This window comes from Vidua chalybeata, chromosome 19 (genome assembly GCF_026979565.1).
Source record: "Vidua chalybeata isolate OUT-0048 chromosome 19, bVidCha1 merged haplotype, whole genome shotgun sequence".
NCBI lineage: Eukaryota > Metazoa > Chordata > Aves > Passeriformes > Viduidae > Vidua > Vidua chalybeata.
Window position 1 is genome coordinate 3,965,630 of NC_071548.1, and position 16,369 is coordinate 3,981,998.

Below are 16,369 nucleotides of genomic sequence, written 5' to 3' on the forward strand. Positions count from 1 at the left end.
CTTGGATCACATTTGAAAGACCAACTATAAACATGCTGTAGCCTCTGCTCCAGCTCCAGGAATTAGAAAACCCACAGTTTGACCTTTATTGGCTCCTGTTTCTAAAATAGCTGAAGCTTATTCTACTTCTACTAATTAAAAACCATCATTTCCTGAGTGTGACTGTCTGGGCCTCCTGCCTGAGGTGTCAGTGGTGGGGGCAGCCAAGGAGCCCCTCCCTCACCCAGCACTGGCAGACCTGAATCCAGCATGTAAAATAACCCAGCAGCTTTGCAGCAGATGAATGAAATAAAGAAATAAAGAGACTGCCCCCTCCTTTTTTTTTTTTTCCAAACAGTTAACATTTATTGATAACAATAAAAAAATCTTTTAAAGACTATCTGTATTTTATTACCAAGAATGAGGTATTATGTATACAAAACATTTACAGAATTTGATATGCAGTTCATGAGGAGGGACAGGGAAGTGAAGGACACTGATAACAGGAAAGGTGCCAGCAGAAGAGTCACTGGCTGAGAGAAGGAAGAGCAGTATCACACAAAGAAAGACCAGGGTATGGGAAATTTAGTTAGACTGCAGTGATCAAGTCATATTGCCACAGCACTTTGCTTACAGGAAGATTAACTATTGTTTTTCTGGAATTTTATCTCCCTGCTTGTTTGTGCTGTAATGTGCTTTGAGCTCTAAATGATGTGTTAAGATCAAAAGCAGGAAAAACCCAAAGTGCCACTTTTGAGCCAGCTCAAGTGAAAAAACAAAAATATAGATCTTCAGACTTGAAAAGGGACTGCAATTCAAAAAGGTCTACAAAGCCAGACACCTGGACAGATGTGGAGTGTTGAATGGAGCAGATTCTTTACAGTTGTCAGCAAAATCACCATCTGAGAGAGAGAGAGGGAGGGGGAGAGAGGGAAAGGAACCATACTCGGCCCTTACAGCCTGGTGAATGGGAAGAGTGATGATGATGAAGAGGATGAGTGTCAGCAGGTGAACCTCACTGTGCTCCAGCTGCACTCCCTGTGCTGGGAAGTCTGGCTCCTGGGGTCAGCTCCTGGGAGCAGCCCTGGAGCCACAGCCCGTGCAGGCTGCTGTGCAGACACCGGGTGAGAGCTGTGACACCAAAGCAGTGACCTGTGTCACTCTGGCAGCCTAACTAACAGCCTAACCTCCATCTTCAGCTTCTGAGTCCTAAAGGAGCTCCAGAGCAGATGCATTTCATTCAGTTTAAGGAGGCTGGTCTCTGAACAGCTCTGTCACTAAAATATCTGTCAGCTCTGGCACGTGCCACAGCCAGAATGAGGCTGCAGCAGAGCTGCTGTTGTCAGGGGTCTGTCACCTGCCTCTCCAGAACTCTGCAGGCATAAAAAAGCTTCACACTGAGTTCAGAACCAGCATTCCTCAGGCAGGGGATCCAGAATCTCGAGTGAGTTCTGATTTCCAAGTGCAATACCTCCCAAAGCTCCTCCACTGCTTACCCAAGGCAGAGACTGCAGCCAGCACAGAAGCTCCTTGTGCCTGCATGGACATTTTAGCTCTACCAAGGATAAGGAAAGATCAAGAAGGGTCTAACTGTGCAAATCCTGCTGCATTTCAGACCAAAATCTTCTCTGCTCCACTGCCAGGTGTGCTCTGTGTTTGTCTGACACTTCAGTCTTTGGAGCCTTTTGCTGTGCATAGAGAGAGCTCGAGAGGGAAGAACACCTGAACAGAGTTCAGCAAGGGTCCAACTTGGGCCTGGCCAACAGGGACAGAATCCCAAATGGCAGATCACCTCTGGCAGTGGCAGTAGTGAAAATGGTGGAGAAAATCCTTTTCTAGGAAAAGTATCTTTTGATACTTTTGACTCAGAGGGAAGATCCCTGTGCTCCCTGCCCACAGGAAGGCTGCAGAACTGAGGTGCTCTATTTCTGCCAGGCACAGGGAAGGACAGGAGGGAGAAGTGCTCAGGAAGGATGGAAGCCACACCTCCATCAGACTGCTTTAAGCAGCAAGCTGAAGCACTGCATAAATTCCTGACAAGAAGAGAATCTCAGTAAAATCCATTTGCTGGGAATGCACTAAGGAAACAGAGTGAAGCTCCAGCACAGAGCTGGGGACAGAAGCTCAGAGCATCTCTGGATGAGCCCAGTGGGACACAGTAAGGGAGAGCCTGCTCTCCACCTCTCTCTCCACAGTGCTCCATGCACAAATCCAAGGAAAGAACAAATTGCTTTAACCCAGCAAGACCCAGAGCTCAAATTCCCCAGAAATGTGCTCATACAAAAGGTATACTCAGTGTTACAGCCTGGCCACAGCTCTGTGGGCATGCTTTGAAAAAAATGGACTCACAAAGTCAAGTATCCAGCAACTGCTGTTCTTTGTCTCGGACATCATTAGTGGCAACAGGAGAACAGTTTGCAGCACTGGAATATCACAGGAGATTTCTCAGGATGGCAAGGAATGTCCTGACAGGAGACTTGCAGTTGATCTCTAATGCACTACGGAGCATTTTTGGTAGGGTTTTTCTTTTTCCCTTTTTAACATCTACACAGTTTAAAAAAAAAAATCATTCTTAACTGATGCACTGGTTGTTTTTCCTTTTCAGTAAGAGCCCTTGTGTTCAGAGTTAGGATTTGTGCAAGCACACTTGCAAAAATATTTATGGCTGATTTAGGGAAAAGGGTTAAAGTTAAGAGACAAGCTGTGGGATCTAACAAAGATCAAAACCACTAAGTGTAAAATTCAAACAGCTACTTTACTATCTATAAAAGGCTTTTTGGGGTGGGGTTTTTTTTGCACAATTGCCAGTTGAATATGCTGTATTGCAGTCAACTGCCACGGGCGAAGGTCCAGCCATCACATCCATTTGCTTTTCAGCTGTTGTGGCACTACCTGGAAATCATGGAGCTGGAATGGGACTGGCTAGAGGAGGTGGTGGCAGCACTGAGCTGGGAGAATCCACTGTGGCTTGATTCAAGGCTGGTCATAGATCCCCTGCAGGAAAAAAAAAAAAAAAAGAAGAAAGCAGTTTTAAGTTTCAGAACACACAAAGATTTTGATTTCTGCTCTGTATTTATACTGTATTTGTTTGCACACTGAATAAAAAGCAAGTAACAGCTTTGGTGCAGATTCTCAAAATCTTTTCTGCCTCACCACATAAAGCAATGAGGACACTGCACCCCTTTCAAAAACCAGATGCTGTTCAAAGAGACAGAGATTTAATTTCAGTCAGATTTATCCACTGGCAGAAAATGAAATTCAACAACTGGAATTTGAATTGCACTTCCTTCTACAGGACAACCTGCCAAGCCCAACAAGCTCTCAAAGCAGAGCCAAGTGACCAGTGATATTGCCACAAGACAACTAATTAACCCCTTTTATACCTTAGTTGCCCTCAGTGCAACTTTTTAAGGCACTCACAAATTACTTGTATTTAAGCGAAGCTGACATTGACCTGATCGTCCAATAGTCAGAAAGGTTTGACATTGGCTTCCCTTGGCCAGACATACCTGAAATCTTCAGATCCTATCACTTCTGTATAGTACATCACTTTACATTTGTGAGAGGACACCTGTAGAGATGCCAGCACATCATCCACACGAGGCAGGTTGGTTGTAGCACAGGCAGGCATGCTGTGGAATTTCCACTGTAAAATGTAGAAGCCAGGCCACCTGGTCACATGAGAGCCCTGCAAGCAGACACAACAAAAATCGAAAATTAACAAAAATCAAAAATTAACAGAAATTTGTAGGCTTGACATTTCTTTTCCAAGCTTAGAAAAAGTGCCTATATGCCCAGAATTTTTGCCCAATGCCAGTATTTCAGCTCCTCAGGCAAATGGCAGTCCTAGGAGACTCCCCACACAACATTCTTATCAAATCTGGGATGGAACACCAGCAGTTCAACAGTGTTGAGGGGTTAGGATTTAATATGCTGAAAGGACAAGTTCTGCTTTAAAACAATATCCATTTTTTTCCATTTTTTTTCATTCACAGCTGTCCTTTGAGACTGTGAAAAGAGCAGTCAAGGCTTCTGCCTCACAGTTTGAGAGGTCACTGCCCATATTTCCAGTTTAACATTTCCATCTTGGTGACTTAAGGAGCTGCTTTTTCACAGGCTGTTTGAGTAATTTCAAGTCAACAGGAACAGCAGTGGCAGGGTGTGACTATAAACATGCTGCATGTCCTATCAAACTTGGAATTAAAGGACACGTTGTAAACGGCATAAAAAATCCTTCAGGAGCTTTGGCCATCAGAAGCTCTTACACTGCCCATTAGAGGGCTCAGACTTGATTTCCAGCCTTCTCTTATTACTGAGGGCAAGCACTGTGATATTCCTCAAACACAGAATATTTGCTTCAGTAAATAACTGTCAGAATTACAACCCAAAGTGTGTTTTGTTACTTTCTGGATGTGCATTTTAGGTGGCCTCCCCATGTTCCTTGCTGATCCATCTCAGTCCCTAGCAGACCTGATGCAACTTCCCCCCCCAGCAGATCCCACGTAAATCCCATCCCTGCTCCCTGCAGCACCCAGCCTGGAAGAGCAGCTGAAATGCTGGCCAAAAGCAAGCCCAGCACTGAGTCACCACCACTCAGTTGTCAGTGCTGTGAGTAAGAACAGGCAGTTTGGGCTCCATCTGCCCCCACAGGGGCTCTGGCTGGCTCACCTGCACACTCTCCCCTTCTTTGCAGATCAGGGGAGACTCCACCATGCTGTAGTCACGCCCCAACTGCCAGACTTTGTCTATCAGCTGGACATTGTTCCCACCAGGAGATGTGATACTGTGAGCTCCTAGAGAGTCCTTTTTGGGAGGCTGTGGGGCTCTTTTGGAATGGAAGATGTTAAAAACAATGTCGCCCTTGCACACATCAAAATCCCACGTGATCACCGACGAGGCGTCCACGATCTGGATGAGAACCTGAGGCAGGAAAGACACATTAGGCAACAGCAATTTGCTCAGTAAAGGCAAACTCCTACAGAAAAAAAAAAACCACAAAGAACAGAGCTTTTTTGTTGCTGAGCTTAGTTTCTACTATTAAAAAGGCTTTTTAATAGTCAAAAAAAAAAAAAGGCATTGCAGATACAAATGCCCCCCTGATGGGGTGTCTATCCTTCTTACTTTCAGAAGCTTTCAAGCAGCCTCTGAGAATTTTGCTTGCTTTGCTTAGAAGAATATGGCTTTGAATAGAATGAAAAGCAGTGATATTCTCTAAAAGGCAACAAAATAACAGGAGGAACAATCACAAACTTCAGCTATTTAAGCATCACCGTGCATGAACTCCAGAAGGTGGAAGCACAGGAGCTAAATAAACAAGCAATAAAGCATTCCCAGGCCAAGAGATCGAGCCCAGAGCAGAGGGCTGAGATGAAAATGAAAGCAAAAGGCAGCTGGAGCTGTACCTCGTGTGGAGCTCCTTTGAAGACACTTGCAGACTGGTAGATTGTTTCAGTCCAAAGCTTGATGTCTTCATTTTCCAACTCTTCTGCTGTCCGGTAGAGGGACTTGGGTACCAGCCCACCCTCTGGTACTTCACACTAAAACCAAAAAAAAAACATTAAAAATTATCTCCTGTGACCATCCCATCATGTTCTCTGCCTTCCAGCTTCAGAAACAAACATTCAGGAATACTCTGGAGAAGGGAACAGTCTAAAAGCAATTTTATAGCTCACACACGAGACATAGGTAATTCTTTTTCAAATTATCTGGGTGAGGTGTTTGCAGAACTGCACACCAGGGGAACAGATCTTGTACATCCACAACAGCCAGCACCCCAGAAATGGACTGTGCAAAGGCTGCAATTATCATTTACACCGCCTTACACTGAAGAAAGATGGGAGGCACTTCAGAATCCTGAGGGAAGTGGCAACAGTGACTAAGTCTGAAAAATAGAACTACAGTGACCTGAAAGAACAGTAGTAGCTAAATTTAAGGATGGATAGTGGGAACATACAGAAGGGTATCCAAGCAGGTAAAAGGAGACTGCAGCCAGGAAAGTTAACAGTTTTGAAGTTACAGCTGTCTGACAGCTCAGTACTGAAAGTGATTACACAACTTCCCTAAGCAAACTTCTGTTTTAAGAAGCCTGTAGCAATGAAGTTGACAACAGGTTCCACAGAAGTGTCTGGGGAAGTTAGAAGTGTTTGGTAACTGAATTACAACAGAGAATTGAAAAGATCTCAGAGAAATCATTTTTGTTCAAATACCCAGAAGTAAAGAAGAAGAGAGAGACTGCCACTGCCTGTAACTAGCAGGAAGTATTGTAGCAATTTGCTTTCTGGTAACATTCATTTTGCTTACTTAAGCAGTGGATTTTGCCAACTTTAAGTTCCAAATTAGATAACATTGAAAGCTACTGCTGCAACAAAAACCAGCCCACTGGAGATAAACACATGCTCTACTGCAACACATCTAACTGTACTTCATTATCATTTGAGACTCTATTGGAACTGACACAGATAAATTTTCAAGAAGGGTATAGAAATTAATCTAGAGAGTGTACAGGGGCTGAAAACACACCCAGCCTGTGTTGTCAAAAGCATTAAACATGAATGTGTAATAATTACATTATCAGCAGGATGTTAAAATGCCAGATCCAACTGACACCCAAGGTCCAGGCAGGAAACAGCTGCATTGTCACAGGCATGTGACAAGGGACTGAGAAATTACAGTATCCTGCAGTAAAACCACTTTTCTGCTTTGCTGGGGCTAACTGCACACTCTGTGTGGGGAGACCGGGCTGTTTGCTGAGCCCTCTTAGCAGATGTGCCTCATGTTCCTTGTGCTCCTTATAGGATCAGATTTTAAGGTGACACAGACTCCAGATCAGCTGGTGCTGACAGCTCTTGCTCAGAGCTCTGCTACCATGTTTGCCTGAACTTTCCAGGGAACAGACTGTGGCTTTTAGCTGTGCTTGGCTGTTTTGATAAGGTATTTGATCAAGATGCTCATCCCAGAGAAGCATTGTACTGTTCTTTTTAAAGTGGATCCAGAAAACAGCACTGATCCTGGAATTCTACATCATAGCCCCCACCTCCAAACTACACCAGGAATCACTCTGTGCTTACAGATTTCTTTGCTTAGAGGAGAGGAAAAATAATAATTTAAAAAAAGCCACAAATAAGTTGCTATATGCAATAGTTTATATTCATACCATGCACTCTCCACCGAGGAAATCAGGGATAATTTCTTTATCAATGTAATCCAGCAGTCCCCCAGGACCCTGGTAGTCATTTCCAGCATAAATAAGGAATTTCTTTCTGGTGTTGTCATCAATGAATGGACTAACCTACAAAGAAAGAAAAACAGAACAGATCAGGCCCTCACTTTTTTCTCAAGTCAATTTACATTGCTTTCAAGTCAATTTTGGAGGAATCAGTTTTGATCACACCGAGTGTTACCATCCTGGCTATGCAAAGTCCACACCACAAAGAAGCCAAATTAACCAACTGTGTAATCAGGTTCTTAGGTGGTGTTTTTTAATCCACTCCAGGAATCCTACATAAAGGATATGCTTCCAAATGGCAACATCTGCTGCACATGCAGCCTGATCTCTGGGTGCTTTTACAAACTGAGAGAACTGAGCAACACCTTGGATTACACACATACCAGTGTCCAGAGAACTGGGAATACTCGAGGTGCTCTTAGGATAAGCAGACGACCCAAGGTCTCAGGGTAATTAGCTTCAACCACCTCAATGATTCTCAGCAAGGCCTTGACACCAGGTCTCCATAAATGCCTCATGTTTAAGCCTTCCAGATCTACTAGACAGGTCCAAGAGCTGAATTTGAGAGAGATAAAAAGAAAAATCTCAATAACATCGAAATTCTCCTTGCTTATGCAAGTGCCCAACACACTGAAATGTGGGAAGCTTCTGCATGTTTTGGTTTGGTCTGTTTTACCTCCTTTGTGCTGCCTGTAGACACTGGAGTTTAAGGGGTGTGCAATGATCACTCTGCACAGTCCCCCACAGACATTTTAGATTCTAGATAAAAATTCAGTTCTTATGAAGCCAAAAAAAGATCCTGTCAACAGTCAGCCCAAACATTAAACCGTTGCTTTTACTGGGAGATCATTTAAGTGGCCACAATGCTGCTCTGAAGCAATTTGACATTCACAGAACAGATTTTCTACTGCACAAGTGCCAATACACGTCAAAGCTAATTCTGTTGTCAGATCTGAGGGAAGGAAGCTTTTTCTATAGGAAGAGATATGTTCTTAATACTAACCACTGAGCTGCAGCATGTGTTTCAGTTTCTTTCCAAGTTCAGGTCTTGCCCTGGGCAGGAATTCAAGATTTACAGCTGTGCTGCACCAGCCAGCAGCCATTACATTATGCATAAGGCTTCTATGAAACACCAAACCCTTCTTTGTTGCACTTTAAATGTTTAATACACAGCCCTGTAGGATTATGGCTACAAATGAAGATCCAGTAGGCAGCACCATTCAACTGTTAAACACATGAGACCTCTCCCTTGGATTTGACCTCCCTCAGGGAGCTCAGCCAGCAAGGTCTGTAACAGGGAAATGATAAGCAGGCACACCCCACACCCCTGGACCTTACAGATTAGGGGAAGGAAACTGGAGAGAGTTCAAGAAACATGGCATATTTTCAGGGCTGCTTCTGCCTTCATTCCATGTCCTTAAATCCATTTTGCATTTGCCACTTTCACAAGTGACCCCTACAATGACTTAAAAGATGGGCTAGAAAACAATTTTTGACTGAACTTCACGTGAAGTCATGCCAGAACCTGGAAAACTAGATCCCAGATTTTACAGGAGCCTCATGACCTCACCTTGGATCAACAGCTGAGCAGCCACACATAATAAATGGAGAATGCAAACCAGAACTGAGCATAATGAGCCTTGGAGTGGACTATGGATGAACAAGTGACATGGAAGCCACACCTTAAACTACTGGAACTGTTACTCATGATACTAGCATGGCCTGATTTTTTTGGCAACTTGCACCAATGCCCAGTGCCTGTAAAATTTCCCTCCCAAACAGATTTGGGAGTTAGGCTGCAGTGCTCTGCATCAGAAAGGAACAGAAGAGAAACAGCCCCAACAGAACCATTATGAGCACAAGACCAAGGCTGCTGGGGCAGGCGATGTGTGTCCCTCAGGCTTCTCCAGGCACATTCCCTCTAGCCCCACTAATTGGGGAGGCTCTTAATTAACTGTATGTAAGACACAGCCTAGCCTCTGCTTGTTCCACTGCCTGACAATCCCCCCCACACCCCATGAAAGCAGCTCATTCCCACTGAGCAGACTTTACCTTATTGGCCTGCCAAATACTTTTGTATTCTCCTCACATCGCCTCAGCCCTTCTTCATTTATTGAAAGAACCTGCACAAGGAAGAGTGGGGTTTAGAAAAGACAGTCTCAAACTCAGTAGGTATTATAAAGAAAATATGTTTTTATCCAAAGATTAATTGAAACTACAAGATCAAACCAGCATAAACTTTTCCCCCCGCCAAAGAATTCATTAGAAATCACTACAAATACCCTTAATTACTCAGAAATTAAAGCCCCTTTTGCCTTTTGAAATCACAGATAACCTTGAAACAGAACTAGGGCAAGCCAACAAAAGTTAGTGTCTGCTTGGAAACGCTACTAGGAGAGAAAAATAAAACCCACTCCCTGCTTTTAATAGTCACTATGGCTGCTCCTGTCATTACCAAAAGTTAGTGCAAACCTGGAATTCTGCCAGCTTTCTGCTTGGAAGCTGAGCAGATCCACAGGAACAGTCTGAGCGATGCCTTTAGAGAAGGCAGAACTACAGGCAAGCACTCTTTCTTTAAAAATACATGATTCTTATCCCTGGAGTACAAACTTGACAAAATCCTGAGTGTGGCGTTTTCCCTTCCGTACTAGAGCAGAGACTGGGGCCTGAAGCCCTGCACAAGTGCAGAAGAATCTCTGCAAATGCCCATCAATAACAGTGGGAGCTGCCAGGAACTCCACCTTTCCATCAGCCTGCAGAACACACCAGGAACAGCTACCAGGGGCTTTCAGAGGTATTCCAACCAAAAATTGATGGAAATGTTACTCATGATACTATCATGGCCTGATCTTTTGGCAGCCTGCACCAATGCCCTGTAAAATCTCCCCCCCTCAAACAGATTTGGGAGTTGGGCTGCACTGCTCTGCAGATACCCAGCAGTAGAAGGGAGCAGAAGAGAAACAGCCCCAAGGGAAGCATTAAGAGCCCATGAGGACAGCAGGGGGGTTTCTAACTGTTGTTGCTGAAAACCTGCTGTTGTTTTAGGATCACTCACGTAGCGCAGCAAGGCCTCCTCCCCCAGCGCTCGCACCAGGCCCTTGGTGTCCATCTGGCCCAGCCTCAGCACGTACAGCGGGCGCCCATCTGCACAGACACAAACCACACAGCAGGAGACATTTGAGAGAGCTGCTTCTAAAAAATTCAGATGGAAACAAACCATAACAGTTAAACCTCCCCTGCATCAGGAAGAATCAAGAGCAGCCGACAACATAAACATTACTCTGTGCAGCCACACCAACAGATCACCTGGAAATGAGCTGCAAAATGATCATATCCTGATTCAGAAGTAGCTCCCTGACCTTCATGGAAAGTTCAAAGGACTTTGAGTACATCAGTACACTCCAGACCTTGGTATACACAATTAATGACACAGACTATTCTTAGCTTCCAGGACAGCTCAGGTAGACCACTGAACTGAAGCTTTCCTGTAACTGCAGAGCTGTAAGGAAGGCTCTAAGGCTTTTGTCACACATGATGCAACAGTGCTCTGGAGAGTTTACAGCAACATTTCTGGAAAAATAGCCATCCTGATATCTGAGAATTAATGAAACCAAGTGTTCACCCAGAGCCTGCCCTCTGCAGAGTCTGCTGGATGGAACCACACTCCAGCTCTGTCACTGTGTAATGCACAGTTCTGCATTACACTGTGCAGAACTGGCACACAGCCCTGCTAATGCAGGTTAAGCCTGGTGAGAACAGGCTCTGCCCCAGAGATCAGCTTCAGCTGGACCTTCTGCTCTAATGAGCCCTGCCTTTCCACAGTCAGCCTGCACAATGGGGCAGCCTGACACTGGCAGTATACTCAGGCATTAAGGTGAATTACTGTGTTGGCTGAAATTGAGAATCAAAGTTTGCATTTCTGGCTCTTAGTTGTACAAAACAGCTCCCAGCCTCCCTCTAAAGTTGTGATGTACTTGTTAAGTTTTGCTTCATCTATTTTAATACACAGGCTAAACAATCACCAGCTTATAAAAGTGAGTATGTTAGCATACAATATAAAAAGAAGAAAAAGAGGAAGCTTTCTACATAAAAATCTCCCTCAAGTCTTGTTGTCTGTGCAGATTCATTCCCCTCCAACAGCTGCAAGAGTGGTTATCAAATTATCATTAAGTCCTTTGGGACACAAGGCAAAAAAACACACTATTAAAAAAAACAACAAACAACCAAAACTGCAGAGTCAAGGCTAGTTATTTATTTGGCAAAGACACTGCCCCCATGGAAGTTCAGAGTGTTTTATGTTTTATCAGGTGGACTAAAAGAAAATGTTATTTTAACATCGACACACACTTATCTTGGAATGTACTGTTTAGCTTTTGAAACAGTAAACAAAAACTGCTATTAAGCTCCATAGCAGGTCTCCCTCCCTCCCAGACACAGATGCCTCCAAACCCAAACTAACAGCTCAGTAACGCTGGTCCACCCAAATGACACATGAAGGAGACTCTCAGATGACAGTGCTTTGTTATCACTGTACAATTTATATTCCATTAGAGCTTTGTGGTTTTAAAAAGACATTAGATTGAAGCATTCCTGTCAAAATAAAAGCCATTCAGATGTATAGAAATCTGTGCTAATTGCAAGCCAAAATAATAACTTCTTTTCTTTAGCACTGGTAGCTCATTCTAGACAACATGCTTCATTGTCACTGCTGCCCTTGCTGTAGCACTAGAAGCCACACAGCATTCAACCAGCTTAAGTGTGGCACATTTAGCATATGTAGGAGCAAAGGAGCAATACTAGAAAAGAGGATTTAAAAAAAGAACCTACCACTGTAAAGTTTTAAATTATAGAGAACTGCTCAGTTCTGAATTGGTGTTTCCATTATTGACAAAGCCGTGCTTTACTTGTGGGCATGCTGCAAGAGAGATCAAAGGAACTGCAGGGGAAGGGAGGGGGCATGAAGTTCACCACAAGACTGCAGAACTTCTCAGGAGAACATTAAACAAGCCTTTGATGCATTCTGCACCTTTCTGCTCACTGGCAGGACCCAGTTGTGTGCAATTGACAGAGGAAGTATTTGCAAAGGACAGACAAGGAACGGGCTGAAAGGGAGAACTTATTAACAGGTCTTTTTCCCTGCAATCTTTACGAGCACATTCTCATTTTCCATTTTCTCAGTTTGAGGTCTGTCAAACCCAGAGCAGCAGGGAAGAGCCATTCAAGCTCTGTGATTAAACTTCTGCTATGTCCTCCCTGTCTCCTGGCCACCACTGCTGACAGCATCCTGCCCTGTTTCATATGCTGCTTGGAAAAGGAAGAACTGAGCAGAAACAATGGTGCCTGGTGGGAAAAGACTCAATCAGAGCACAGATCGCTCACAGTAAGAGATCATTTCCTTATCTAAAGAGCCCAGCTTGCCTCAAGCCACAAATTCCAGCGTGTTTCATTTCTATGTATGTATTAGGAACTAGAGATCAGTGCACGATAAAGCAGAGGGACAGGGGAGCGTGTCAGGCTGTGGCTCACAGCACAGAGGGAATTCAGCCAAAGCTTCTTCTCTTCTTAAACAAACCTGCTCTATTTGATGTTTTTGCAACATTCCACTTCTCATCATTAAGCTGTTTGCAACACCAAATAAATATTCATTTATGCCATCAGCAGACTTCAGAAATAAATTGATTATGAAGATATACTTATTTATAAACACCTTTTAATCACTGAAAGAGCACACTCAGCATTTGCCTAACACCCTTCTAAGCACCTCAGAGCACTAGAGAAGCACAATTAATCACTTTTTTTAAGGCAAAACAGATTTAAGTATGTCAGTATTAGTGAGAAAGACTCTGATCCAGGACTCTGCCTCCAGTAGCTAAGGGCTGGCAATGCACTGGAACAGGCTGCCCAAAGAAGCTGTGGATGCCCCTGAAAGGCAAGGGTTTAAGGTTTAAGTGTTTAAGGTGAGGTTGGACAGGGCTCTGAGCAACCTGGTCTAGTGGAAGGTGTCCCTGCCCATGGCAGGGAGATGGAACAAGATTATTTTAAATTCCCTTTCGACCCAAAACATTCTATCAATTTAAGTGTCTTTAGTACATAACAACTGAGAAGCTCTAACCAGCCACCTCTAGTTAACAGAGGGACAACTATCACCTTTGATTCAAAATGTAAAAAGGCTGTTCAATACATATTTTGTACTGAAACCATACCTTTGTCATGGTGATGCCAGCCTCCTGCATAGTAATCCTGGAGCACCTGGGGAGGATTCCAGGTGTCCAGAATATAATCCACCTGGTGCTGCTTACGCCAAGTCAGTGACTGGCAAAGGATCTCTCTTGCTTTGTCGATGTTGAAGTCCCGGGCACGCAGGAACCTTAAAATGTGTTCATCCTTTGGGATCTATTAACAAAACCAAACCAAATTTTGTATTCAAGGTTTGAAACAAGAACAGAAGTCCAAACAATAGAGGCTGAAAAATGTGCAGCCCTGCACCAATGCATGAGGATTGTGTGTAACACTGGGAATTACTCAAGAAAATCAGCCTTTGTTTGAAACAAAATCATGAGCCCTGTCAGGCACTGCAGCTACCTTCATAAGGGATATAAAAATTTCATGAACTCTAATGTAATCATTTCCACCTGTATGACCATACCAAGCCAGTCCAATTTAAATAAATCAGGACTTAACACAAACTGTGTTTTATTGTTAAGTTAGAGGAAGCTGAAACGCACATGCAAATCACAAGGCACTGGAAAAACCCCAGCCTTGCTATCAGTGCTCCACTCCTACCAGTGTTTCAGTATTTAAGACTATGATGTTTGGCCAAAACAAACAAATGTAAAAATAAGGTCATTGTAGAAACCAGGAAGACTTATAAAACCGATGCTATTCCCCTGTGGCAGTTTAACTGACAGTCTGAGAGGCTTTGAAACTAATTAGCAAAGTCAGCTGGACGGTCACAATGAACTCCTCCTATTGCCACTGCTTAAATTCAGGTTTTGATCATGGAGAGCCAGTTAGCAGAGAGTCAGCCCCAGGGGGTGTGGCAGGAGGTTTCCTCAGGCCCACCTTGTGTGTCACACACTCTGAGGCAGGGGACACCCCCAGGAACTCACCTTGCCTTTGTGCGTCTCCTGGAGCCACTGCCGCAGGCGGATGAGGCAGCTCTCCTGCATCGGGGTCAGGTCCCCCAGGTACCTCTTGATGTAGTCTGCATCCAACTTATCTAAAAAGAGATGACAGGTGATCAGAGTGATCCTGACCTCACCAAGCACCACGTGATCTGATTTGCTGCTGTCTCAAAGTGGCTGCTGTGTTTGGCTGGCATCAGAACTGAACAAAGTTCTTCTGAATCAATGAAAAGATGAGCAAGGCAACAAACACAGTCATCTTCATGAAGAAGATAAAATTCTCCTTCTGCAGCTAATGAAAGAGCAAAAGCAGACATTTGTAAAAGCATTTTGCCAGTGTACTCAGATTCATCAATCCACAGCACCCCCTGGGATTGCTGCACCTAGAAATACTTAGAGAAGTTTCAATTTCCCAGTGCAAGAATTTTCCCAAATTCCCAGAAGACTGTCTAGGGACATTTCAGCTGTTTCCTCCTCATCATAGTTACACCCATCCCTGAATTTCAGGGTAAGAGCAGACTGTTCATTTGCAACCCAATGAAAAGCAGAGTTCTTCTGCTCATACCTGATCTCTACTCACGAGCTCAGCCTGTAACAGCTGCCTGAGCTCTGCCACATGTCACTGCTTGGTGAGCACACACTTGAACACTGCATGTCATCAACTCAGGAGCTCCTCAGCTGCCCAGGAGAAGCTGCCCAGTGCTGAGGGCCTCTCCAGTACAAAGCTTCCCAGTAAAACCCATCAGACCCCCCCCTACCATCGGGCGTTCCTGCGGCGGGCTCCGAGGGGCTGCTGGAGGTGTTGAGGATCTCCTTGTTGCTCAAGCCCTCCTTTGTGGCAGACTCTGGGATATTAATGGCAGGTGACACTGGTCTCCTTGGGTGGCACGTGCTGCTCTCTGATTTACATGCAACAGGAGGAGTCCAGCGAGGGACAAAGGTTATGCCTTCTTCCTCCAGCTGCTTCAGGTAGTACTCTATTATTTCTTTTCCCTTCAAAAAAAGAAAATTTACTTCAGCTACTGAAAAACCCACATATTTAGACACAGAAAGAATTGAGCTGAAAATTAAGTGATCAGACCTCTAAAGATTTCACTTGAAACAGCTCTACACAGACACACTGCCCCAGGCCCTTAGCAAGGCAGCCCAGGTTTCTGAGCAGAGCAGCCTGTTACTTAGCAGCAGCCTCATTGTCTTTTGGTAACTTGGAGCCAGGCACATCCTTCCCAACTGCAGGCTCACCTTTTTAATATTGCTGGTGTATTGCTTCATGGCAATCTTTTCCACTGTGCTTTCAAAACCAAAAAAAGATTTGATATCCAGACTGGCCGACTGTTCAAAACAGGTCCAATCTTCATTGTCAGGATGAACCTACAAGTCAAAAGATCATACAGCTCAGTTATCCATTTAGGGTTTTTTTTGTCCCTCACAACATTTGCAATGTTTCTTGTTTTACAGGTTCACACAGTCAAAAACATTCAAGTGGAATTTGCAGTGTCTTGCTTGCCTTGATTCACAGCTGGGAAGAGGCAACACCAAAGGACAAAAAGTTGAGAAGCTTTTGGTCCCACAGCTCCTTTTTTGGTTGGTCTTAACAAGAAAGGGGAGGGTGGAGAAACACAAGTGCACCAGCCAAGAGCCAGAGGAGTGCACATTTCTACAGTCTCTCAGTCTAGATAAGGGCTGGGACTGCAGGGTGTGTGTGGAACAGGGTAAAAGCCTCCACAGGGAACTCTGCTGTGGCTGATAGCCCAGGGCCAGCTCAGCCAGGCTGAGCCCTGCAGCAAGGGCAGGGGCAGCACTCCCAACATGTTTCCAAGGGACAGCCAAAACACTGATCCCACACTGACCTAGCAGGTACTTTAGCATTCTGTAGAATGAAAACTGTTTTAGTTTGTTCTCCCATGATAATGCCACAGAAAGAAGTGCACACTCCTCACTCAGCTAACACCTTCCCTCTTAGCTTATCTCTTCCTTTACTGACATGATCCTGAAACAGACTTTTAGTTGGACTCCATTTTAAAAGGCTTTTCCAACCTAA

The 16,369-nt window shown here is 44.3% G+C and overlaps 1 protein-coding gene across 1 annotated transcript in view; it reads right to left on the reverse strand.

Moving 5' to 3' along the window:
* Positions 1 to 367: 367 nt before the first annotated feature.
* Positions 368 to 16,369, reverse strand: part of SEC14L1 (SEC14 like lipid binding 1) — a 42,908-nt gene continuing 26,906 nt past the window's right edge. Inside the window, exons 5-16 of the mRNA XM_053960345.1 lie at positions 15,571 to 15,699; positions 15,087 to 15,321; positions 14,314 to 14,423; positions 13,408 to 13,597; positions 10,260 to 10,348; positions 9,257 to 9,327; positions 7,588 to 7,759; positions 7,133 to 7,267; positions 5,382 to 5,516; positions 4,648 to 4,899; positions 3,489 to 3,667; positions 368 to 2,973 (exon numbers count right to left, since the gene is read on the reverse strand). Coding sequence (XP_053816320.1) covers positions 2,868 to 2,973; positions 3,489 to 3,667; positions 4,648 to 4,899; positions 5,382 to 5,516; positions 7,133 to 7,267; positions 7,588 to 7,759; positions 9,257 to 9,327; positions 10,260 to 10,348; positions 13,408 to 13,597; positions 14,314 to 14,423; positions 15,087 to 15,321; positions 15,571 to 15,699 — 1,803 coding nt within the window. The 3' untranslated portion in view covers positions 368 to 2,867. The remainder of the gene's footprint in view (positions 2,974 to 3,488; positions 3,668 to 4,647; positions 4,900 to 5,381; positions 5,517 to 7,132; positions 7,268 to 7,587; positions 7,760 to 9,256; positions 9,328 to 10,259; positions 10,349 to 13,407; positions 13,598 to 14,313; positions 14,424 to 15,086; positions 15,322 to 15,570; positions 15,700 to 16,369) is intronic.